At 43.3% G+C, this 27,903-nt stretch overlaps 1 protein-coding gene across 1 annotated transcript in view; it reads left to right on the plus strand.

Moving 5' to 3' along the window:
* Nucleotides 1-27,903, plus strand: part of NUP210L (nucleoporin 210 like) — a 307,190-nt gene that overhangs the window by 147,495 nt on the left and 131,792 nt on the right. Inside the window, exons 24-26 of the mRNA XM_086945518.1 lie at nucleotides 11,336-11,398; nucleotides 18,675-18,854; nucleotides 20,041-20,121. Of these exons, the coding sequence (XP_086801644.1) occupies nucleotides 11,336-11,398; nucleotides 18,675-18,854; nucleotides 20,041-20,121 (324 nt within the window). The remainder of the gene's footprint in view (nucleotides 1-11,335; nucleotides 11,399-18,674; nucleotides 18,855-20,040; nucleotides 20,122-27,903) is intronic.

Raw genomic sequence — 27,903 nt, forward strand, 5'->3', positions numbered from 1 at the left:
GAAGAGGACGGTCAGAACACAAGGAAGAGCATGTCAAGTCCAAAGACAAAGAACCTGCTCATCAAAGTAAAACAAATCTGAATTTCCCAGAAAGAAGGTAGCAAGTATTAAAATTAAACATGCGGAGGATTCTGAGGACACAATTGAAAAATGGAGAGTGGACCCAGACAATGCTAGACAGCGCAGCAGAAGTGACCATAGCTCGCAAGATCCTGATGAATCATCTGGAGATAGTGGACACGAATGAATACATTCAGGTGGAAACTGCAGACACCCGAGTTAGTGTGCCCCATAAACTATATGAAATAACATTACGTATAGAGGGAGATAAAACTAGGAAAATAAAAGGTCTTTTTTAGGAGAAACTTTCTAAAGGCTAGGACATCCTGTTAGCTGAAAAAGACGGGCCACCAGAGTTTGTCAGGGAGTGCCCTCATGGCGAAGAAAGGATTATGCCTGCCTTCTCAAATCATGTCCCGATTCATAAAAAATACACATTTGCAAGAAAATGGGCAATGGCCCAAGCCCCTGCATTATACAAAAATCATGTAGGATGGGATGAGGACTCTCCTCCCCACAACATCCAGTTAAAAAGTCAACCCACTGCACAAAGGCAGTACCCAGTTAAACAAGAAGCTAAAAAGCAAGTCAGGGAGATCTTAGATCAACTTGAATATCAAGGGGTATCGAAACATGCACCTCACAAATGAACAATCCTTTGTTTCCTGTCTCCAAGCCAGACGATTCATATCGCCTAGTTTTGGACTACAGACATTTAAACTCCTGCTGCAAAACATTTGCAGTACAAAACTCACACAGTGCAGCACTAATGAACAACATAGTGCGCAAAAAATATAAAACGACATTAGATATCTCTAATGGATTCTTCTGTCAAAACATTGCACCTGAAAGCAGGTATTTGACCGCTTTCTCAATAATGGGGTCACAAAAACAATTTTGCCGACTCCCACAGGGATTCAAGAATAGCCCAGGATTATTCTCAGCAAGGGTAACAGAGTTACTACAAATATATGATGATGAGGCATTATCATATGTTGATGACATCTATCTTACAGACGATGACCTGGAGACTCACTTAAAAAGAGTGAACACCATAATACTTGGGTTCGCATCAGAGGCTTACAAATTCAACTTTAAAAAGTCAAGAATTGCCCATCTAACAGTCCTATTTTTAGGATATGAATTATCAATGGAAGGAAAAAGCCTGGCAGTCAACTTCCTCGAGAAGTGTGCAGTACTCCAACCACCAAAGACAGAAAACGTGAAATACTATTTTGACCAGAAATTGAAAAAACTAGATGATCTAGAATATCCTCTGCCAATCAAAATTCTGCCTCTCGAACAATATTCCTGCGTAATCTATATGGACAGATTCGCACAACACTACGATGTAGAGAAAAAAATCCTACAATGCAGCGTGCGCGATTGTCAAAGGTCGCTGGCGCTCTGGTAAATTCAGACCTATGATTACCAAAACTGAATCACTCAGAAACTGTTCAGCTCAGCGAGCTGAAATAAGATCTTTAAAGATGGCGCTTGAAAATGCTGATCACGAATTCCAGACACTAATAGTGTGCGATTCGCATTACTGCGTCAAGTCATACAACAGTGACATGCAGACATGGAGCAAAAACGGTTACAAAGATGACACAGGTGCCACAATAAAGCATAAAACGCTTTGGGAACAAGTAGTTCTTTTACAGAAAGAACTACAAAAGACTCACGTGATATATACACTGAGTCATCAACGTGATGGCGTTCACGTTGCAGGGAATTCATTGGCTAACAGAGCCACAGCGGAAGCGGTTCAACCGGCTTCCGTAGCCACAAAAAAGCGTTCTAAAAAACACATAGATGGAGAAACCATGCTGGCAGTAAAAGCCTCATTAAAAGGTGATTATGCAGCATTACCTCTCAACTATCCACTCAGTAATACATACATAATTGATGCAAACTCGGTTCTTTTTGCTCAAATCCTTGGAGTGGGGGATAGAGTAATTCCAAACACGAACCAGAGAGTTTTCTTGATTGAAGACGCACACATGGGACTGGGTCCGAGGCACCAAGAATTCTTGAAATCTCTAACAGAATTACAATCAGAATACTGGTGGCCGGGGATGAGCTTGCAAATCTACAAATTTGCAATGGATTGTCCAGACTGCAACAGAGATCGCAGTTGTGAACCGGACCAGACTATTACCAGGACACCTTTATTAAAAAGCATCAGGCGATCTATACGCAGAAATCCAGCCAGAGAAATGCGTCCCCATAATTATTAAGACAAAATTCACATGAAAATGTAGACCCCAGCGCTCGGCTGACGCCGGAACTGTTATAAAAGATTTGCGAGTCTTTATCGGCACATACGCAATTGGCATGCTACATTCTGACCAGGGTCCTGCGTTTAGCTCTCGAGCTTACAAAGAGGCCATGACCAGCATGGGCATTGCCTTGCGGTACTCTTCTCCCTTCCATCCTAAGGGAAATGCGGTAGTGGAAAGAAAAAACTGTGACATAAAGCAATCTATAACGGCGAGGGTATTAGGTTCGGGTGATGGGTGGGTCAAACATTTAATAAGTGTCCAACGTAGTCTTAATAACATGCCAAGAAATTCTCTAGGAGGTATCAGTCCGTACGAACTTTTGTTTGGTACTAGAATGATTATCCAGGATCTGCATCGTCAAACTTCAGTGGTAGAAGAAAAAACCTTTGATATCAAAGGTTTGGCTGTTTTACAGGACTTGAATGAAACAAGAAAGAGTCTAAGTAACATAAAGTTTAAACCAACAACCACTGAAGAACCACCTGTCCCAGCAAGACCTGTCTGGATTCCGAAGATTGGGGATCTGGTCAGAGAAAAGATTGCAGTGAAGAAGGAATTTGGGCCTTCTTACAGAAGAGCAGTACCTGTCTTAGCTGTCAGCGGAACAAGATCAGTAGTACTACCACCACTTGCTGGTAAAAAGGAAAACAGAATTGTTTCCATCGATCTGGTGAAACCACAAACATGTGGCCGATAATAAATAGCAGGCCCAGTGGACTACCTAGAAATAGCAGAAGACCAAACTTTGCTACAATCTAGGAGGTTCAAACTGAGAAACTAATCTCATTCGATAAACCTGCAGTAAATAACAAGGGACTATGCAACAAAGCCATGGAACTTGTGCCTCTTGAAACCCAAATTGCAACAATTCGTGATGATACACCAATCTGCAACGATGTAGCATCAGAATGTACAAATGTAACAAAAGAAAATGCAAAGATCAATGGAAATCCGGAAGCAATTCCACCAATTGACAGAACAGCATCTGGCTATTTTATCAACTTTGATGACTTTTCCGATGATCCAAGTGAACATGGAGACAAGCCAGCAACAAAAACTTTCAAAGAAAAAATGACCGAGCTTTTTGACCAACTAAAAGAAACATATCTGATTTCACCATGGATTGAATTTTGGACTGTGTTAGGTGTACTTTTCCTCCTGATTTGGCTCATCATGGTTTTGTGCTTGGGTAGATTTATTGATGGAAAATATAGTACAATGGACACAGCAAGTCAGAACATCAACCTGGTCCTAAAGTCTCACAGATCCTCTCACATCGAGAAAAGAGAACTATCATCAGTGAACATCACAGCCAATCCAATACCTGGTGGTATAGCATGGGACAGAACTGACTATGATATTTATGGCCCGATTGAGCTCTTGAAGTATCGACACCAGTTTAAGGTTTCCTTAACCCCTTCCACACTCATGACGAGCTGGGCTCGTCCTGGTGTAGCCTCCTCGCACACTGATGACGAGCCCAGCTCGTCATGAAATGATGTAAATCTGAAAAGTTCAGCACCGGGGGGGAATTGGTGCAGCGGCGATGGTGTTAAGTGACTTTGTGATACCAAGTTCTTTTTCTGATGATTGGGACTTTGAAAATATTAACAATATGATGTCAGATTTAGTAATGTCAGCTTAATTCACAGAACATGATTATTTACAGGGTTCATCAAATTATGAAGAATTATACTGTTACAATCACTATGGTCATCACTATTTGCATACATTTGCACAACCTAGAAATGTTTTTAATTATAATCAATGGGAACATTGTCCAACCCCGCCAAAAAGGCAGCTCGAAGACATTCTATGAGAAATTTCCATACTTCTCAGGGTTTAACAATAGTGATCCAGAAACATTTTATTTAAAAATGTTAAACAGAACAGGAATGAAAACAATGTTGACAAATACTAAATTGATTTATTCTGAAAAATTTTATGACAAAATGTCTACATTTGGTTTTGAGTTCTGGAAAAATAACATTGAAACATAAACTATCTGGGGAACAAAAGACTGGCAGGTACAAGGTCTAGAATCATTATTTAGAGCCTGCATGATCCCAAAACAAATTATGTTCCTGAATGATACCATTCAACAAACTACTTGTCTTGGCCTAGCTGAGATAAAAGACTTAAACAAACCGTCTATTCCAAAGCCCATACCTGATAGCAATAGTACTACGGATGTGGAAATAGACGTATCCCATATTTTTCACCAAAACATAACAAATCCTGATTGGAAAAAATGGTTGATCTGGCCCACAGACACAATCAACTGTCAAGATAGATTCCTGAACAAAATGCAGGGGTTAAAAATGACCATGCCAGACCCAAGATATTCCCAGAGACAACATCCAGGGATAGTTACAACATACAGGGCCAGATGTAGGTAAATCACATTTACCAATTTTGAAATACCGAATATTACCGAATTTTACCGATTCGGTATTTCAAAATCGGTAAATGGGATGTAGGTACCAACATCTGGATTTTTTACCGATTCCTTAAAAATTCGGTATTTAACGATTCAGTAAATACCGAATCGGTATTTGCTATTGAATCCTATGGGCCTTGAAGCCCATAGGATTCAATTCAAATACCGATTCGGTATTTACCGAATGGGTAAATACCGAATTTGTCAAGGGTGCAGGGGGTGTCACTTTGACACCCTCTAGCACCCCCAAAACGGGCATGTGTGCAATGTGGCACACAGACATGCCCTAAGGGCACGTCTGTCTGTCACATGGCACATGTGTACATGCACAGATGTGCATGTACACAGGAATCAGTATTTTACCATGGATTTGTATTCCATGGTAAAATACCGATTCTGAAAGCCATGTGCCAATGGAAAATTGGCTACCCACATTTCAATCTTGCATTTTCGGAAAAGTTACCGAATCGGTAAAATTACCGAAAATGCAACATTTAAGGGCCCCTACATGTCAATGGCCATTTACCGGTCGGTAACGGCCGAATTCGGCCGTTACCGATCGGTAAATGGCTATTTTCGGCCACCTACATCTGGCCCACAGTGTAGGAAAATTATGCCTTGAGTGGCAACAGAAATCCACACTGGCTGAAATTAAGCAACACTTGACTTTACTTAAAGAAGGTGCTGACTTGCGAGATGTCATAATGGGACCTGGCAAATAGCGTCAAAAACGTTTCATAGCGGCCGGTATATACGCTGCATACAATGAAGCTTGGAAAGTAATGCAAATTGAAACAGCAGAAAAAATACGAGAAATTTATCGTATAAATTTGGAAAAATCACTTTCTGTAGTGGACAATGGGTTAACGACTCTGTCCTCAAGAATATATTCACTGGACAGCATTGTATCATCTGCCTTTGATATAATAGAGCAAGACTTGCTAATGTTACCACATGGTCAGTCCCAATTGCGTTCTATGTACAGCTTGGCTGGACGTTGCAAAACCTACGTTCAGGCTACGTGCCATGGCGTCTAATCAACGTAACGTCATTATTTTCTATCTTTAACCTTACTGATAAACAAATCAGTTTGGCACAAAAAGGAGCAGATTATACGATTCTGAGCATTGAAAAACTTGAGAGATTACCATTGACAATGTCAGAGAGACCTGTCATTGAATGGATAATACATGGAACAATTAAAATTCCGATAACAACTTTCCAGTTTAAATATTGCCAAGAAAATATACCAGCAGGCCAGTATGAAAGGTTGGGTAAAGGATACATCAAATCAACCTGGGATTTACCTTACACACACAAATGTTATAGTGAAGAGAAAAAGGAGGTATTCCTTGGTGGCAATAATTGTAAAAAATCACTAAGCGGTACACTTCTGTGTCAAGGTATTAACTTGCATGGAGCCTGCGAAGGGTCTTCAAATAACCTTTCATGTCACTTGCAGGGCACTCCTGCAAAACAGATAGAGCCATTTTTCAGACAACTTTCTAACTGTAGTTACGTTTTAATAAATGACCACAGCTGTTGTGGAATGGTGCCAGGAGAATGCTATCTCGTAACTGTTACTTCCAGGGTCGTTTGCTGTATGCAAGTATTTTATCCAAACAGCAATCCAGACATGGAGGCGGCAATATGGCCTTATGTGAATATCTCTTCTATTCGAATTGATACTTTAAGCAGAATGAAGTCTATTCTTTTACAGACTACTGTGCCTCTGACCTCGTCCAAAGAAACGTATGAACTGCAAGTTGCAAGGACAGCAGCAGAGATACATACCCTTTTATCGACAAATTGCCCCGTGCATTTCGTAGGAATGTTAAGTCAAATCTTAAACATGTCTGATACCAGTGGCATCGCACAGGTATTTAAGAGAGTTTTTTCGGGACTGTTAGGACCCTTTGAAACAGTTCTGGGCATCTTCCCGAATTTTGTCCATTCTGTCTTTGGCGGCCTACCTTTAATTTTGGGACTCGTAGCAGGAATTTTATTTTTGTTCCTTCTGCTCCGATATGGCAAGCCAATCCACAGACAAGACTTCAGCAACAATGGAAGAAACGATCCTAGCAATACGATACCGAGACCGTATCACTAAGGTCCTCGGATTGGCCCGGCTAAGAGATCCGAGTACAACCTGGTTTCTTTCATTCAGACCAATCTGGCAGGATTGCATCTTACCTGTGCTTCGATGTCTGCTATGCGGAGAAGAATGCGTGTTGGACGTCTGTCTTACACTACCATCAGCAGTACCAATGGATATCGATACTTTGCTTTGTCCAGTAACGACTCATGCAACGTGTTGTCCCCAGCGGCTACTTATTCTGATAACGGCATTCGTTGAGACTTCACCATTACGAGTAGGTGGTGGTGAAGTACGAGAGGAAAGAAACACCAAACTGGTACAACTTTCTGTGAGCATTGCTGATCCAAACATCGATGATAGCAATCACGCACAGAACTGCACAGTTTCAGTATTTTCAAACTTGGTCGAACTTTCATCGGATGTTGTAGACCAATTTTTTGCGAGTCTGTCTGATATGATGTTCTCTCCTAACAACGAGAATAACCTTTAAAAACAATGAGCACACAGCGTTCCCTGAACTCTGAATTCGGCCTTCAGTTTTTGATAAACAATGCTACTGAAAACATTTGGAACTATTTTTTTTCCCAGAAAGCGAAATCATTTTTCCACTTCCAAAATATTTACTTTTTTGGCACATGGTACTCTGCTTAAAGTAGAACTATCCTTAGAGAACAGGGATTCTATTTTTAGAGACGTTAGAGACAATATTTTCCTTAGCCTCTAGCACATGTACAATATCGTTTATATATGTGATGAAATGGTCTCGACCTTCTTTTTTGTATACAGAGCCATTTCATGTGTAATGTTCGCAATTCATTCAGCTGATATATATATATGCATTTAACTGAATAATACCCTGCTTGAAAAGCGTACAGTACCAATACTCATTTTCGTGTATAAAACATACACCATCTCAAATGCAACTTATGTATTTTGGGGTGGGTTGGAAAACACACATGCATCGTTATATGTTTATATTGCTTATTATTTAGTAATGATGGACATTAATACATGGAGTGGGTGTTGTATTTCTATCTAGGACCCTAATTCGATATTCCCGATTCATGCCCTTATGTGGTTATTACAAATAATATCCTTATATAGACATAAGAATCATATCCATATTTAGTAATAGCCCATGCAGTCCAACACACAGCAAGGCTACTCCCATAGACTCCTAGAAAGCACAACGCGTTCTTTAAACAAACCAAGCCTCCAGCAGCCCGGGAAAACCCCCTGCTTTTGTTTTGATTTGCACAAGAACTCCTGGAGTCCAGAAAGAACTGTTAGTTCTTAGTGACGTCTTATGTCCAACCTTACGTCAAACCCGGCACCTTTCAGGTATAAATATACCAACGTTGCCTTAAGCAAACACACAGTGGGTGGGAGCAGAGCGACGTTCTACTTGCCCGGGAGCCCAGCTATTATGAGAGCCGAAGGAAACCGCCCCTCCCCTTGACGCACTGAGAGAGACGCTGTCTTTTTCTCCAGCCGAGAAAATCCAGCTCCGGTGTTCCCAAGTCACCCTCGCGGGTTGCTGGGAGATCGAGTCCTGAGAATCGAGATACAAGACCTCCATCATTCTATAACCAAGGTACGGAGCTGATTAAAATCTTAGAGAGAATTCTTGATTCCGATACTTGGCAAAACTTAACTTAAAAACTGCAACTTACTTACTCCTTCCCACGTATTAGGCTTAGGTCAGGTACACTGGGGTAGGCGTATCTTAGAAGCACCAGTTGAGTTCGTTAGTCAATCTTTTTATGTATGTATATATTTTATCCATTTTAAAGTATCCTTTGGCTAAGAAACCATATCAATGCTTTTACAGTATTATTTCATAATACTACTTTTACTGTACACACTTTACTTTATAATAAGTATTGCAATTGTGGCAATTCATTTCTCTTGCATGAGAAAGAAGACTGCTCAATAAAATAACACCTTTTATTGAAAATGCCTATCTCTCTATTTCTCTGCACTCTGGTGGAACTAAGCATGCACGATTGACTGAGTGTAATATCTGTCTATTTTTTTCTCACGACTCTAGAGATACACTCTTTATTCTGGGGGAGCAAAGTTGTCATGTTATATGGTTGTCAGAAGCTAATCCCTTCTTGTCTAAATCAGGACGGTTAACCCTTTCCTGAACATTCAAGAACGTTTCTAGTGACCTCTGAGCTAGCTGGCAAAACTAATTAAGTCTAACATAGTCAGTAGAGACCTAGCTGACCTCAGTCCTACGTCTACACTGCTGTTTATGTTCTTCCAATGCGCAGAGCCTATTGGGAATATAGGAGATACACTACACTACAACAAAACCTTGTGTCAAACTTCAGGTTTCTGTAGGTCACTCTATTATCCATGCTGTGGAGGTTAATTCAATATGTTATTGATTCATGTAGTTTGCAAGTCCACAAGATTTAGCCATGCCACTTGCTAGTCCTACACTTAATCTAATTTCCTTCCTTTGACATGTCCTGTAACTCAATAATTAAACTTTTCGTTGAGCACCTAGAAATTTGGGGTTCATTTAGGTCACAGCAGGTGGGCTGCCAGTCCTACAGGTCAGTGGTGCCCCAGGATGCCCTGCGCTTTTAGAAATCCACACCAACTTGATCGGGAAATCTGTATCATGGTTGACTGACAAAACAAATGAGTTTATAGTTGGCACCATGTTTGTTTGGCCCCCTCGGTATTTGTTTGACCCCCTCGGTATTGATATTTTTGTTTTTCGGGAACAAACTGCTGAGGCAGGAGTTTGTTTCAGTTGAATAAAATAATGGTCCTTATGTGCAGAGAGCTATTCTTAATTTTTCCTGCTTGGGTGTGCTATGCCCTCAGGTTGCTATGTCAAGGGTTTCCGACAGCGGGAGTCAGGTGAGGCTTGACTGTCTAAAACCCAGGAATACATTCACAATCGGAGCTAACCAGATCTGCTAAGCATTCAGAGCAAGATTTTGCACTCATTGTGCAGAGAGGCAATTTGTTGCAGGAATTCATGCTTAATATTCATTTGTTCGTCCTCATGACCTAGACTTCTCTGGTATTTCCACAGTTGCAGTCAACTCGAGGGGTGCTTGATGGTTTAAAGGAGCGTTGGGTGATAAGAGTGGTAGCAAGGCTGCTTGTTCATAATAGATTAGTGCTAAATCCTTCGGCTTCCAAATCATTCACTAATTGTACATTCTATGGAGTTTCAAACCCCCTTATTCATGACTTATTAGAATTCTAAAGAAATCAATCTTTGATCCATTAATTGAGTTTCTAATTCCACAATTCCTAAACTATATTTCAACTTCTTAATCACTAAATTTCTATATCTTCTAGGAAATTAAGGTTTCATCAATCCTTTTGTTCTTTGTTCCTCAATCCTTGGACTATACATTAGACTCTTAATCCTTCAATGCTGGATCTTTTCCTTAGCTTTCAAACCCCTTAGTATTTAATCTAATATTTGGTTCCTCAATCCCTAAATTATTGGTCTTTTCATTGAAAATCTCTACAATTGCTGATTTTTCACTTGGAATTGATGTATGTCAATGTTTATGCTCATCCCTTTGGTTGAAACTATCAATTGTTATTCCTCCTTGCAGTACTGAATAGTTAAGTCTTTGCTCTATCCAATCCGGGTTTTTATGAGTCTTTAATATTCCTCTTGTGTTCAGTATTATTAATCATTTGATCTAACTTCATTGTCTTAATACTTACATCCCTGATGCATCCCAGTATTCTTATGAGGCAACTCTTGGCTCACCTTTCAATTCAGCCCTCATACATAGATACTAATTAACTTTCCGCTGGAAACTTCTTCTTTGATTAAATCACTTGTGTTCTCTCTGCCTAACTCTCCAATGTTTGCTTTGTAATGCTCTTCACCAAACATTTTGTGATTTCTGAGTCACTGGCCCTTTTAGCCATTTCTGATCTTTTTTCTCTGATACCCATTTCGTCTGTAAGCTTAACCTCCCTTTGGTTGTCTTGTGAATCTGTGTGATGCTGAAGTGTCTGATTCTCACCTGTTCCTTAGACATTCTACATACCTTTGGTTCATCTACTCTTTGGTTCCTCCGTGTGTCCTGTGTCATGTATTTCTTCAGACACTGAGGGCCTGATTCTCAAAATGCATTTTGTTGTATGTTTTGCACTACTACAAAATGCAATTCTCAAACGACGTGCAGAGTTTTACTACTCCATATTCCCTATACTTAAGTGTTTGAAGTTCTCCACCCCAACTGCGGAGTCTCTGGGTGCAGAGAATCTGGCACACATAAGTTTAGGGAATGCAGAGTTGTAAAACTCTGCATGTTGTTTGTGAATCATGAAGATTGGTAAATGTATTATAAGGTGTAAGTTTACCTTTGAGAATAAGGCCCATACTGTTAATTTCCACAAGAATTTAATATTCATCACTGTTTTACCAGAGGCGTTTACCATATTCATTTTTTCCAGGTATTTCCACCGTTCAGACTGGTTCCTGATCATATGACTCTAATTCCAAAGAACATGATGCAGGTAAGATGACAAACAAAAAAGTTAACAACTGGCCATCGAAGGGCGGTAATAGTATTCACTATCAATACGATTCTGACATCCTTGTAAATATGCTCATCGGAAGTGCGGTGACAAATAACATCACTCTTCCTTATTAGAGTTGTCTGGAAAACAAAACCCTTGATGGCCACAAAAAAGAGGTGACTTACTAAATGGTCATGAAGTTTGAACTCCCTTCTATCCTATCTTAATGGGTATGGTGCACCTTAATTGGCAGTGTAGAAGGTGTCCATGGTGTGTATGCTTCAAAGCCTGTTATTCTCAACCTAGAACCTTTCACTTGATGATTCAGTTTTCAGCATGGAATACACAGCTTCCTCTTGGAAATTCTAATCATGCATGGAATTACAAGGGGTTTGTACAGTGCTTAATTTGAGCCAGTGGTTTCCGGCGCTCTGCACCAGTACTTAATTGTCAGCACGGGGTTTGTGACAGTCTGCCAAAAGGTGGCGCTAACTGGCTAATTTAGAGATGACCAAAACAACAGTTAATTATTAACTCAGTATAAATGAAAAATTAATATTACCTGCCACCCAAGCCATTTTTATAGCTTTGGGGGGGGTCTGAAATAGTCTGAAATCTTACACTTATGAGTGTGAATGTTAGTACTTTTGTTGTTACTATAATTGGTGACTCTGGCAGGGGCAATGTGTGGCACAAAGTGCAGTGTCCTCCTAACGAGAGCCCTGATACTTATTTTTTTTCAATTTTAGGTGCCGATTAGGATGGCGGACGGACCTGCGTCCGTCCGCCACCCCCAAGGTGAAGGGACCGACCGCAGGGGCAGCGGTGGTCCCTCCGTTGCAATTAGGATGTGACCGCCACCCTGGCTGTCACATCACGTATATTTTACATAGCGGCGGGTGCTGCTTTAAGCAGCACCCGCTGCAATGTAAAATATGCATGTTTACCTTTGGCATGCACAACTTGGCAGGCACCGCGTGGTGCCTGCCACCTTGTGCATGCCAAAGCAGGGGGTACCATAGGTACCCCTCATGTGCACCCCCAACACCCTGGGGGCTCGCAACGGGCCCCCATAACCAAAAGACCACATGCTTTTCCACGGCGGAAAAGCATGTTTCCGCCTGCTTCATGATATGGCTGGCGGTGTCTTGCAGACACTGCCACCATATCTGCGTACAACCACGCAGATCAGCGGCGGACGGACTTGCAGTCCGCCGCTGATCCCACCGCCATCGTAATGTGGCGGGTGGTTTTTTCACAAACCAAGGTCGTGAATCCGCATCCTCCAGGCCGGCGGTGGCTTCCGCCGGCCCGGAGGATGCGGATTCACCGCCATCCTAATCGGCCCCTAAGCACTGAGTCTGTGTGAGATTGAGGACTGCTACATGAAAATATCTTCACACAAAAATGTTTAGTGAACAGATAAACTTAAAAATAATCTCTTTTAAATCTTCCTCTACAATATTTAGTGGGAAAATGTTTCTTTTGTTAAATTCCTTGAGGGTTCAGACTAACTAGATTCTTCAATCAACACGGTACCATCTACTTTTACCAGTACCTCACCTGGATGCTTAGTATTTTAACTCAGGTTTTTTTCATATTCTTGCTAATACTTAATTAGTGTCAAAATAGTTCATGACGAGGAGAGTAGCATATTGGTGTAGTAACACCTGTGGATTGCAGTTTCTTAAATTAATTATTTCATCTTTCTGGGCCTCTGTTCTCTTATCTTCTGTAATTTAGACCACTGTGTAATGTACTAAACTCCAGTCTTCAGCACCATATAAAAGCCTTGATATTTACCTTTAAATGTTCATGGAAAGTCTGGAGTTAGCTGTAGGCCAGGGGCTGCTGTTAGCTCCTGGATCTTGTCGGGGCTTGAGGCTGGTTGTGGTTTCTCAGAAGAGAAGCTAAGCCACCTCTCCCTAAGTCAGCGCACCCTCTGCGTGACAAGTATCACACATGAAGATAAATCTACCCCAAAGAAAAAAGGGGTCAGGGAAAAAGGAAAGACAGACGAGGTCCTGAAGGCAAAGCAGTTTTATCACGTCCAAGGAATTTACAAGCATCTGCTAGACCTTCTGGTTTCTATAGCGAAAGCATACTACACATTAGAATAAAAATGTATATTAAATAATCTTTTAATTGCCCAAAACTCAAGGTTATGTTTACTAGAGTCTGGTATGGAAAACCTTGTAAATATCCCCCTCCATCTTCCAGTTACAGCCAAAGAACCAAAAGAATAGAAATATTCGGCTAAGCAAGTCTTTAATTCCAGAATCTTCAGTAAGTGGGACAAAGTCATGAAGGAGCACCACATTCTGAGTAGTTCAGGGCTATAGGGAAACAGAAAGAGGAGTAAAATGGTAGAACACTACTAGGGATTTACTCTTCGGAATTCCGCGGAGTTGCATAAAAACTCCGCAAGATTCCACGAGTTTCACCATTTTATTACGTTAGGTTTTATATTGTGATTTATATCACACTTTTGCCATTTCCAAGCGCTAGTATTGCATTGGCGTGTGCTGGTTCAGTGAAATATTCTTGGGAGATCTGCTCTTTCAGTGTAATGTTTTGGAAGGAATTTTCTAGAGCATGTGATGTTAGTAAACTGAAACCGTGCCCACATGGTGCAAAGGGTTGCGGCCTAGCCATGCTGTTCTGCCGGAGAGGATGGCCAACTTGCATGCAATGCAGCCAGGATATTGTACCATCGGAACTGCGTTGAACCTTTTTATGGAGGATGTGCCTATCTGATAAGTAACAAATAACAACACTGGTTGGAAATGAAATCAATATTAGCGTGAAGAAATACACCAAATTATGAGTGCCCCGCTCCCTTGTAATTCCACAGGGATCCCGCTGCACTGGGAACACTGGGCAACTACCTTCCTTGTGTCGCCCCTTTATTCATTGGCATCATGTGCCACCCCTGCCTCTTCTGCAGGTGCTTGCCCAATCCTGCTCCCTTACCTTGCCATGAACCTCGCGAAGCCAGCACACCTGGGCCCCCCTTAGGCCTCTGCTGGCCGTGGCCTCCATGCTGCCGACCTCGGGTGTCCTTCTGGGTGAGTGTGTGTACTGGTGGCCTCAAGCTGTGCACGCTGAGCCCCCTGAGGGGGTGGTAAGTCCGGCGCGGCTCTCTGGTAATACTAGTCTCTGGGCTTTTCTGGTGAGCTGCTCTGGGTTCGGGTCTCCCTGGATCAAGGGTGCGCAGTCCCTCAGGAAGAGCTCTGAGCCCTAAACGCGTGCTTATGGAAGCAGCTCCTCAGCCTCTCCCGTGTGGGGTCTGTGCGTGACATCGGGCAGGAGACATCTCAGCTGCACACCGCTGGCCCATAGGGGACTGGTGTGCCAAAATCCCCTCTATCTTTAACGTGTCCAATCTATACACAGTGTCTTACTGCGCGGCCTGTATAAATCCCCAGCTCACCAGTATGCTCCTCTGCCTCAGGTCCTGGTCGACCTCCTTCTGTTCAGATGAGTCCTCACCTCTGCTCCAGGGTGTCTCAGTTGTTACCCCTTGAACACCTGCAACTGCTCTCAGATTTGTGGCTGCGCCATCAGCACCTCAGAACTTTCTGCAGTGCCTGGTGCATTGTGGGTTCCGTGGCCCAGCACTGACAGGAGCGCACACAAGACACTTGCAGCACAGGGCTCAGAAGGTGAGGTTTAGCTGGGATGCATGTTGCTGGTCAAGGTGCAATGCCAGAGAACTCACTGATAAACACGCGTCCTCAGCTTCGCAGGCCTTCTCTGTCTGACTGACTGAGTCTCACCCCTCGACCAATACACACATGGGAAGCGCGTGCATCAAATTGATTATACCCAGTCCCAAGGGGGTTATTGGGTCGCCCTATTCTATACATTAAATTGAGTGAGGGCGTTAGCATGCCATGACCAGCTGTCGTTTATTCTGGGGTGGGCGCAAGTAAACTCTGCCATGTGACGGTTGGCAGAGTTTTTGCCACGCTCCAAGCGGAACGTGGAGTGGCAAAACTCCACAAACTCTATCGGTGGAGCGGAGTTTATCACCCACCCCAAAACAGATGTACAGGGGAAGTAGTGGATTTGTCTTTACTTTCAATGGCAAAGTCGGGCTAACAGTGCAGGACTCCTACCAGTCTGCTTTGGCAGACAGGTGGCTCGTTTTACTTGGGGGGACTGTCAGGGTGTTACGGTCAGTGCTGCAAGCCTAACTTACATGCCCTCGGTGCCAGGGTACCATACACTAAGGACTTTTTCCAATTGGGTACAACCAATTCGACAAACACTTTAGGATCAAGGCACTGAAGTCTGGTTAGCAGGCTCTCAGAGTCGAAAAACCAGCAGCATCAGTTGAAAAACAGTGGTGACAAGAAAGAGGCATTTGTTTACACTATGCTTCAGTATTACTCCATAACGGTTTCCCATCTGCACTGCATTCCAATTTAGAAAGTCCATTATTCAATATTACTGCTGATGATACATATTATATAATGTCAATATACTACATTGCTAATGGATGTTTTGTGATGGTAGTCTGGTCTTGACTCCAAGTTCTATGCATTTGTTTTAGGTAATGATCTTCCACAAATTCCTTTAACCCACCCCTGGTGATATTCAAATCCACGCCATTAGAAGACATGATCACAAGTTGTGTTACTTACTGGTTGCTGCTCCCATTTTAGTTTTTATAGTTGGTATCTGTCGTCACTGTCTGTCCCTTCAATGAAAGGGAAGTATTTGAAAATATGAAATTACTTCCTGATGCCCAAGTGCCGCCAGTGAGTGAACACTGTTTACCCATTCCTCTTCACAAGTTTCCTTGTCTGTTACCTTAGATATCCAATACCACTCACAAATCTCAGATCATCAAGTTCTAATAGGAAGCACAACACACTAACTTTGTTATCACTTTAATTTATTTGAAAAAGTATTGCTTCTGGAGAAAGCAGGAATTGCTGAATGTCTCTAGTTGTCTGTCGTGTAATGCCATACTGCTACTTCTGGCACTGAAACCACTGCGGGCAAAGAAAACTCTGAGACAGATGATCAGTTCATGTGAAACAAACTATATTCTACTTTTCTGTAACTGGCATACTGTAGTCAATGGATTGAGAGGACAAGCAGCTGTTCACTACAATAGTTCAGGTGAATCCCTCTGTCTTTTAATGTATGCTTACTGCTGTCATACTGAAACATTTGTAGCCACTAGCTTGACTCTCTGTAGACATCTAGGTGCCACTGCTAGAATAACCCCTTTTTTGTTTCTCTGTGTGTGCCATCAAAGCAGCCATAAAAACACATTAGAACCCATAAGCCTTGTTTAATCTGTGAGTATCTTCTGAGAGGAACAATCATAACATATTTAAAATTAGTATCCCTCTTCGGTTTTGTTCAAAACACCCTCCATGTTCCATTATTTGATCTTTAGCAAAATGGTCAATATGTTTGTTTCACTCTGCATAATAGCAAACACTTTATAGTCATTTTCTGCTTTATTCAAAATTGATGGCTTCTTATTTAAGAGTTTGCCGGTGGCTGCATTTTCATTCTAAAAATTACTTCACAACCTAACATGAATACGCTTTTTTCTATTGTATATTTCCACCAATTCTTACTCCTGTCCACTTGTATCCATGATCTCTGACCAACTGTACACAATCCCAGGCCTTTCATGGTAGAGTTATATCCCTCAGGGCTGAGATTCATATCAATAACTGAGATGTACATGATTAATAGCCGCTCAGTTTCCCAGGTGGAATAATAGAAATGAACTACAAGTCAGGTCCTTTTGTGTTTATTTAACGCACTTGCTTCGTAGCTCTCGCGCTTCAGCACTACATTCTTTCTGGATTTACTCTAATGTCCTTCTCCTGCATTTTCTTTTCCCTGGAATGTCCATAGTTATCGTCTGTAGTGATAGCTCCTTTCTTAGTTCACTGCAGGCAATCAATTTATCCATGACTCGTTTCCCCATCAATCTCAACATTCGCCCTCACTTTGTTGCATTAGGGGATGCCTTTTAAGCAATTTTGTAAGCCGGTTTTAAGCATACTATCCCGGTTTTACTAAGTAGCGCCAAATGCGTATCATATCATACTTTCAGGACAGCACTAGATACAACAGAACTAACATTATTGCATAGGAAAGGTATCTCCCATTTTATATTTCTGCTCAAAGTTTACCAAAAATGTAGGATTTTGGATTAACATTTAACATAGACTTTGTTAATCCTCAGTGGTAGTACATGCATGGTTCTGGAGCCTAATTAGTCATACTTACATTAGGACCGTTATTTGAAGAGGATGCACAAAGCATCCTTAATCAAATAAGGGAGTCCACCTCTGACCAATGCCCCACTCATATAAAGCTCTTAGCATTGGATGCTATTGGCTCTGCCCTCACTGATCTCTGTATTTCTTTCTTTTTTGGCTCCTGTGCCCTTCAATCATACCACCGACACACCGCCTCTTCCTCAGTCTCTGCATTTGAGACCAATTCAGTTCCTCTGAGACGCTTTCCGGCTTGAAGTGGTGGAAGTTCTATCCCATTGAAAACCACCAGCCTGCTGCTGCACTTGTCAGACAGAATATCACACACAAACATATCGTACGACAGACATATTGTGACTTAAATATTATTTACAAACATATTGTCCCGATGGTTCCAACATTTCTAATGTTATCTCCAACTTTTGTAAAGAAAATTTAGGGGGCAATATTTCAGTTAAGATATTCTGGTATCATACCTCCTGCAGCCTTTGCTCAGATTGCCAGAGCACATCATAAGTGACATGTAGCCAATCTGTTTTCCCCGCCAACACCACTAAGCATTCTGTGGCTTGTAGACCCGTACTCCAGATAGGAAAAATGAAACTGCAAGTCACACAGAGTTTAGCTCTGCTAGCTGAACAAAACAGAACTGGCTGAAAAGTGACATTTGACAGATGTATGTTTATATTTAGAGTACCACTATAGACCCTAGTGCATTTGTGTCGGCATATTGGCTTTGAGTTTAGCGTCAACATAGTAGCTCCCATTTTGCAAACAGAGGCCTCCTATGTATAAAATGATTACTGTCCAGACAAGCCTAACACAGAGGGGTTGTCCATTAGAGAAAGGTGTTCATTGACCAAAGCCCTTCTGCAATAGAACTTGCTGTCCTTCCAAACCTCATTGGTTGTTAAGTAGTTGAGTTGTGTTTTTGCAAGATCTATTTTGGCCCTTAAGCTTGCTCCTGGTGTTGGACTGTTTGATGATTGTTGTAATTTTCCTTTTTTGTATGACAGGTGATGTCCGAAGGTGGTCCTCAGCCACAGTCCATCATTCACTTCTCCATTAGTAATATGACGGTGGCAGTGGTGAACCGTCTGGGGCAGGTGACGGCGTTAGCAGTTGGTGTCGCCAAACTGAATGGCACCATCCAGGCCATCAATGAAGACACTGGCAAAGTTATTGTCTTCTCCCAGGTACCTGATGTAATGTTTGTTCAAAAGCCGCTTTTTTTCGGATCAATCTGAATAATACTTAAGGCTCATATTTCATTATTTTCTGTAGCTTCCACCCTTATTGCTCCTAATGCCGGCATACCGTTTTAGCTCTTCTTTTCCACACTAGCTCTTTCAAGCAGCTATCGCGAACATGCCTCTGAGTCTTCCAACGCAACCATTCTTTTCTCTCACTCCACCGTTTATCACTTCTTGCTCTAGCTATGGTTCAGTGTCCATCATTTCATTCAACTCTTCACTACTTTGACCAACTCTCGCCCTCTTCCTCTCACGCACCACCTATTATTATTCATTACTAATATTTCACAGGTACCCCCAACCCATTGCTACACCTTCCACCTGACCATTTTGCTTTAACTTTGACTTCACCATTCACCTCCTTTTGTGTTTGAGCCTCCCTCTCAACCACTGCCACCTATAAACACTTGCTTCCTCTGTTTCCACATGTGTTTACTCTCCTTCCTCTGACCTCCTAATCACAGCTGATTTTTTGCCTTTTGTAATGAGTTCACCATCCTCTCCTAATAACCCCTCACCTGTTCTCCAGTAATGTTCTTTGATGAGCGCTCCTCTCACCTGAACCTCTTACGGCGGATGCTGCCTTCACCCTTTTCTCTTCTTATGGGCACTCCTTTTACCCCTTTCTCATCTGATGGCTCCTCCTCTCACAGCTCCCTCCTTTGATGGCTTCCTGATTCACTCTCTCTGCTAAGATGGCTAGTCTTCTCTCATAGTCCTTCCACGGGTGACCCTCTGTTCCGTCCATCCCTCCCTGTTATGTTGGCTGCTCTCCTCACCTCTCCCTCTCTCCTATGATGGGTGGTCCATTCACCCTTCACTTCACTTCACACCTCTCCTATTAACCGAGTTCTTCTCCTGATCTTTCCCTCCTATAATGCATCGTCCCCTTACCAGGACCTCCTAAGTTCGTTCTTTTTTCCTTTCCTGCTCCTGCCACTTCACTGGTGACCTGGATACTGTTGCATCTCCTCTGTGAGTACTCTGATAATTTCCTCTCTAAGTACTCTTTGATCATCTCCTCTGTGAATACTCTTTGCTCATGTGGCCGCCTTGTGCTCAGACAGACTATGCCGCCTCCAAACTTATTATTCCATTTCCACAATCTTTCCAATTATTACCTTTACAGGATTGTGCTGAAGTGGAGGTGGTTACTCTGCGAGGAGTACGGATCCACACACCTGCAACACGTCTGATCACAGGAAGTAAGGTGGGTGCGGAAACCCAAGTATGTGTTTTTGTGCCAAGAAAGGAGTGGGAGAAAAACATGTGGCTCGCTGTTTAAGAGGTTGTTGAGGTAGCTCTCCCTTGCAGGAGCGCTTGCTCAAAAGATGTACTGAGAGCAGCAATGGCTATTTTTTGACGAGGTGTTTTCAATTTGCTTTCAGTGAGAGAATGTCTTGCACCTGGGTTTATTTCCAACGCTGATCTTACTGATGCATTCTCTTCACAACTTATCCTAAATCAACATAGGTGAAAAGTCTTAAAAGGGAGGAGAAGGATGCCACCCATATCATCAACAAGTTCTGTGTCAACACATATTTATACAAGTGCTGAAGGCTCAGAATAAGTAGGATTTCACATATTTTCCAAGGGATTAGAAATCATTCATATTCCAAATGGACTCCAGACAGGAGTCCATTTACCTCATGCATTGAAATCCTTGTTTGGTTCGGATTCGGACAACTATGATGTGAGTGAAGAAATAGGCCCACCATACCACGTATGATGACCTCCAAGAAACCAGTGTCCTTGATACTTCTCCTGAGCCTGGACTTCTCCCACCCCCATGCCTGGCCACTGAGGAGAGTGCATCTTTCGCAGTGGTCATAGGTAGGGCAACCGAAGTTCTGGACATCCAGCTTCCCACTTTGGGGGTCAAAACCAATGTCTTGATGCAAGTGCTCCAGCCATGTTGAGCATCTACCGAGCCCCTACTACTCTTCAGTGAGGCACTCAAGGGCCCTGAGCAAAACCCATCAGCCATTCCGCATATTGCAAGACGCCACCGCTCTGCCCTGGGCGACCCTTCATTTTTCTCTCAGCATCTTTCCCTGAGAGACTGGTGGTTCAGATGCCTACCAGTCAGATGAACCCAAATACCTTTGCAACTCAGTTAAAAAGATCCACCTGAGCACACTAATTAAACAATATATGCCAAATATGGTGTAGAGGATTTCCTATTGGCTGCTATTTTCGGCATTAACTGGAGAGCTGTTCATTTATATCTGGAAATTGGAGGCCTTACTGTGTTGCTAACAAGACATTGGAACAGATGAAAATAGAATACATTTATGGACATTGTAACGTATAACTTTTGTATCCCTGTATTTACTTAAGAACCATCTTTGGCATATATTGTTTAATTAGTGTGCTCGGGTGGATCTTTTTAATTGCTTTGTTACCTTCTTTTGAAGGTTAAGACAAGATTGTTTAGGTAACCAATCTTTCTTCCCATAGCAGCACCAATATAAAATGTATGCATCTATAGCTACGCTTACCCAGACTTAGGTTGAGCGCCTCTTAGTTTACCTGGTTACCTAGAATTAGATTTTTACCTTTGCAACTCATCCTGCCTATATAGAGTGCAAAAGGTTGCACAACAGGGGTTCCCAAACTATGCACTGCGGCACCACTGGGTGTCATCAAAACTAGCCAGGGGCTCCAAGACTTGCAACTGCAAACATGGAGAGGGCTGACTGCAGAGAGAGGGGGGTTAAAGCTGAAAATGAAAGCTAGAGCCATCCTTTTTCCAGATATACATTTTAAAAATTGCGCTTGAAAAGTGATAAAATTTGGCAGCTCTTCAGATGTTCCTCAAAAAGAAAACTAAAAGCATTTTAATGCAAATAGAAAAATAAATCAATTTATTGGGCGAGGGACCCACTCACAGAGCTTGTTTTCCTCAATTAACCCTGCGGACCCCGGCTGCCATTTTCTCCACAAAGGGGTGTAATCAAACAGGCGGTTGAAAGGTTTGCTGCACCTCGGTGAGTGGCCGTTAATGACTTCAGTCGCACTTCAGCAAGCCCCCTGAGCAGCCCCGTGATCTGGTACAGGTTTTGAGGAGGAACTTGTCGCCTACCTGCACAAAGCTCTGCACAAAGCTCTGCACAGCTGTGAGGGTGCTGGGAACTTTACACATCCAGGAGGAGCTTGCGACAAGCAGCTAACACGCATCTGTAACAGCGTGAGCTGGGCCTGAAAGAAGAGCCAGCCAAGGAGCCTGAGCAGTGCTCACTCAGTCAATGTGCCCAGGGATGGTTCAACTCACAGGTGTGGGCCATGCTGGAATAAGGGGGGCTCCAGAGTAAAGCACACTGCACCACAGCAAGGAAACCTTAAATTGGAAGCTGTCCCTGTTGTAAAGTGTAATAATGGCCAGAAGCCCATCGGCCATTTTCAGGTGGGCGTCATTAGTCGCTCCACCGTGGAGGGGTGGGGGACCAAAGAAGTGGGTCATGCCCGGAGTGGTCATAAGTTATGCGACAGAGGGGAGGGGGCAGAATAGAGCCCTTTAAAAGGGAGTGACCCCCTCTTTGTCCCCTGATGTGCTGCGGGAGCTGGACTGAATGTTTGCCACCCACCCCAACAAATCTACTTGGGTGCCCATCATAGGCCCACCGTAGCTGTGTAATGACACTAATGCTTGAGGGCTCTAAGTTGCCCAGTTGGCCGCCTCCTTCGGGAGAAGCCTTTCAGGGGTGAGGCTGATTGGAAGGAGGCTGACCTGCTGGTGGCCCTACCCTTCTAGCCCCCAGGGCCCTGCCTTAATTGGATTGCGGAGGGGAGCGTGTGGCCCCCCATCCTGGACAGATTTCGGCCCCGGGGGCTCCATCCCCTACGGCCCGGCCTTAATGCAATGTGGGAGAGGCGCTGTGCGGCTGCACTTCTTGGGACAATTTCGGCCCCGGGAACACCAACCACCGGGGCCCAGCCGAAATTTAATTGGAATGAGGGAGCAGCATGGCCCTGGGGACTGCGTCCCCCAGGGCCCAGTCAAAATACAATGGGGTTGGGGGCCGAGTGGCTCCACTCCCCGGGCCGATTTGGGCCCGTCTTTATTTAAATAGGGTGGGGGCCCCTCTCCTTGGACCAATTTCAGCCCCAGGGACCCCATCCCCGGGGGCCGGGCCATGTATCTCTGGGTGCCCTGGTCACAGCCTGGGCACCCAGTGTGCACAATCGGTCCGTGGAAGAAGCCTCAAGGACCCAGGGTCACAGCCAGCATTGCAGCTGCACGGGAGGAGCTGTTGGAAAGGCAGCTCCCTCCATAAAGGAGCAATCATTTTATCAATGGGAGTGAGCATTTTGACATCTCCCGCCCGCTGGAACCAGAGTGTTTGCTTTTGCTTGGCACGAGTTCTCAAAGCTCCCGCCAAGCAAAAGCAGACTGGTGGAGGTATGCAGCCTGGATTTAGAAGGAGCCGGCCCTGGGCCGCTCGCTTCTTTCTTGTTCTAGCGCCACTCCGTGGAAGGTGGTAGCCCCTGGGTCTGTATGTAGCCCGGGAGAGTGGCTGCGTGGCCCCTCTCCCATTTAAAAAAAATATTTGGCCCCAGGAAGGTGGTGGTTCCTGTGGGGCCCTTACATTACGTGGTATTGAGCCCCGGAGGTGGTGGTCCCCGGGGCTCGGGTGGGTCAGTGTGACCCCCTCATTAATGTTTGTTTAGCCCCAGGGAGGTGGTGGTCTCCGGAGCCCGGGGTGGGTCTGCGTGGCGCCCCTTCAATAGTTGTTTAGCTTGTGGTCCCCAGGGCTCCTCTCGGCACCCCCATTAATGTTGGAAGGTGGTGTTCCACACGCCCCCCCCCATCAATGTTTGTTTAGCCCTAGGGAGGTGGTGGTCCCCAGGACTAATAAAGCCTGAGGAAGGGGGCCCGTGCACCCCTCCTTCTTTTGTATCAATAAAACCCCGGGGAAGTGGGGGTCCCCAGGGCTCAAAGAGCCTCAGGAGGGGGCCCGTGCACCCCCTCCTTTAAAAAAAAAAATGCCCCTGGACCTAGCCCACCAGGGGACCCTTTGAAAACAAGCATGGGAGTCCACGCTTGCTCTTTTTTCAAAAAGTGCCACGAATTTTGTGAATTTGCAGCTGTTTATTTTTTGAACCCATGCTTTTTTGTCCTGCTGGGGTTGATCTGGGACCCCAAGATCAATGCTTGGGGGTCAGGGTATTCCTACCCTGCCCACTTTTCTTTTTTTTCCAGATTTTATTTTGAAACTCTGCTGAAGCCGAGTTCCAAGATGGCTGCCAACACTTCCTGGTTGAAGTGTTGGCAGCCAATCAGAGCTCTGCAGTTCTCTGCACAAGCTTGTTATTATTTGTGGATTAGCTGTAATTGCAGATATACAAATTTTGATTAGGTAGATAATTTTTATGTGTGTAAGGCCATGCGTTGTGGAAACAGCGTTGTAAACGCTGTTTCCCATATATGACTTTATATATTGAAGCTCCCTCGTTTGCACCTACTTCACGCACTCAAGGACGGGTGCTTCCGCGGATGGTGCCTTCCGCAATAGATTAAAGCTCTAACTCGCCTCGTTTGCTAAAGTGATGGTCAATGTTGGAATCAAAACTGAACTTTTATAGGAAATGTGATGATATGTTGTATGTATTTGTATGTGGGCACATCTCTAGCCGAGATATAAATGAATTATGTATAGACAGGGCCCATTTAGGGCTTGATAGAAGGGCAGTGACTGTGGAAAGAGGAATTGGTCAATAAGCCCATCCAGGGCGTTATTACAACGCAATGTAATTTTGTTATAATCACATGGGACGTTTACGATCTAGCGGGATGAAATGCAATATTGTGTTCGTCTATAATGATGCCATGCGGGATCGCTGTATATTAATGTGTGAATTGACCATGCCAAGAAGGCGCTCATACTTTCCATGCGAATGTCCTCTTTCTATGTCTAACACCACGTGTGGATGTAAAATAAAAATGGCTGCCTCAGACGCTTACCTTACCATCGATAAAGGCAAAACGCCGAAATGCGTCTGGTCGCTGTGGGTTTGTAATAAAAACTGTGAACCCGCTCCTGAGAGTGCTTCCTCTTTTCTTGAAAAACGAGGCGAGTGAGAGCTTTAATGACTTTATATATATATATATATTAGGCTATTGTCCAAAAGTACTAATTGAATATACAGTGAATAATATTCTCTTTATTTGAAAGTTTAAATGGTTAGCAATTTGCACACAAAGCATATTTTTGCACATAAATCTGCACAACAGCAGTTTTATACTTGAATATTAAATTTGAGATTATTTTAGGCAAGGCAAATGCGGATAATGTTTTTATGGGATTTTAGAGAAAAATTAAATATTTTTTAGATGAAATTGCCATACAATATTTAATACCATTTTATTGATTATTTTATTCGAATCATTGCACTTGTCACTTTATTCAAGCATTGAGAATGAAATATTTAGTGTGTTTTGTAGCTACAATTTTGCTATAATATATGTTTTCGAATGTTTAAACATATAAACGGTGTTTATTTGAAGTTGTAAGAGAAGTCCACGCAGGGTGTTTCTTCTATGTCTACACAAACAAACATGTGACTCACAAGGGGGTGTGTAACACTATGCAATTATATAGAAAGTATGGCTGACGCGTTTTCCTACTGTGTGAGCAAGGGCACTTGGTGCTCGAAACGCGTTACAGAGTAAAGTTTCAATAAAGACCTACCTGCCAAATCCGCTGGGTCTGCCAATTTCATTTTGCCCGCCTGGGAAGTGATGGGATTGTGAATTTATTATATATATATATATATATATATATATATATATATATATATATATATATATATATATATATATATATATATAATGCTTAATACTTATCTAATACATTTAACATGCATATGCCTTTACTACTCATGCTTTTGCTACAAAAACTGTTGTAAAGGCATGCATGGTAAAGCCATACACATTGTAAAATCCTGTGTGGTAAAGGTAAAGCGTGGCAACGGCAATGCGTAGTAACAGCCGTGTGGTTTAATGGCTTGAAAGGCTTTGCACTAGGTACAGTGAAAGGGTATCTTTTGGCTTTTTTGCAGTTTTTGGATCAACCCTCATTATTTAAATCACCTGTTGAGATGCAGATTTTGAAAGGCTTTCTTCACCCTCTCCTTTTGTCATTCCACAAGGGGGGACCTCAAGTTGGTCCTTACATATCTGCAGTGCACTCCATTTTAGCCGCTTCACAGTTGTCCTTCTCGGCCTCTCACCCTCAAGATGGTGCTCCTCTTTGCAATCACAGCAGTGCAACAAGTAAGTGAGCTTCAGGCTCTCTGATAACTCACTGTACACTGCCTTCTTTCTAGACAAACTTGCTCTGCAGAAGCGAGCATCTTTCTTACCGAAACTTGTGACACTGTTCCACCATGGCCAAACCATTATCCTGCTGGCGTTCTATGCACTGCTAGCCCCTGTAAGGAGGAGGAGAAACTCCATTGCCTGGACCCCAAAAGAGCACTGAGCTTTTACATCTTTTATACCAGAGAACGCCATGTGGATGATCAGCTCTTTATGGGGGTCACCGAGGCAAAAAAAGAGCTAGGCATTACAGAAAAGGACCATCTCACGTTGGATTGTGCTTGTCATTAATATCTCCTACGCATAGGACAAAAAGTAGCCTCTGGAAGGACTACATGCTCATTCCACCAAGTCTAAAGCTGCTTCCACTGCATTGGCAAGTGGAGTTTCTGTCCTGAACATCTGCTAGGCAGCTACATGGGCGTTCCTCCATGCGTTCATGAAGTTCTACTGTTTGGATATTCAGGTTCGCTGTGATGAGCATTTTGCCTGCTCACTGCTACAGTACTTTTTGGTTTGAATCTATTTGCAGACCCACCTCCAAAGAGATACTGTTTGTTGTATCTATTCAAAAGGAGAGGAATCTGCTGGTAGAAGTCTCTATTAGAAGAACACGCTACTTATCTTCCTTAACAGTCTTTCTGGTAGAGACTCTAGCTGCAGATTCTCATCAATACTCCCATTAATAAATGGACTACATTTATCAATAAGATCCTAAGTCTTGGAGTCTGCACAATAGTCACAATCAATTTGCTATTGAGTCTTTGTGCCTGAGGGGGTGTGCACAGTCGAGAAAGCAAGGGATGTCAGCATGCAGTAGTGCCCCTATATATGCTCTGCACATCATTTCTACAGTAGAACGTTATCAGCTACCGACTGGCAGTGGTACTACTGAAAAGCGTCTGTATCCAGTCTGATGGCTGGAGAATATTCAAAAGGTGAGGAATCTGCAGTTAGATAGAGTCTCTATCAGAAAGAGTGTTACCAAATGTGAGTAACTTGTTCTTCTTGGCCACATTATCCTACCTTGCCCCTTGGAATTGGAATTCGCTCCCGTTCACACTGAGGCAGTGCACGGACTACCTTCGCTTTAGAAGGTCCTTGAAAACATTTTTATTCTAGAGGTCTCCCTCGGTATCGGTATTTTCCCCTACTTGCCCGCAAGTGCGGAGATACTCCTTCGGGGGTGATTCAGGCGCTATATAAGCAAGTAAATAAAAATAAATAAACATTGGGCATCATTAGTCGCGAAGTGTGGCTCACCGGTTAGAGGCGGCAGACCCAGAAGCAGAGGTCGGCCTGGGACCAGGGTTCAATTCCCGACGCGGCAGGGTACGGAACCAATGCCAGCGGGCTTGATAAAATCTCGCCTCGGTTCCTCCCTAACCATGGGTCCCACGCTGCAACTCTGGGCAATAGCTTGTTTAATCTCCACAATGGCCCCCTCGCTGCCGGGGATGCCTGGCTTCACCTTGGGGTTTCTCAATAGGGACCATCTCACAGAGAAAGCCAGGACGGGTTCCCCAGCGGTACACAGCGCCAAGAAACCCTGGGGTGAACGTGCGCTCTACAAATTCATACTAACATAACATAACATTATAAGAGTTTAGGTTTGGCCTCACAACCAATCGTGATGTTGTGCCTTTCTTTCAGCAAGGGGATACTTCTGTA

Source organism: Lissotriton vulgaris, chromosome 12, assembly GCF_964263255.1.
Source record: "Lissotriton vulgaris chromosome 12, aLisVul1.2, whole genome shotgun sequence".
NCBI lineage: Eukaryota > Metazoa > Chordata > Amphibia > Caudata > Salamandridae > Lissotriton > Lissotriton vulgaris.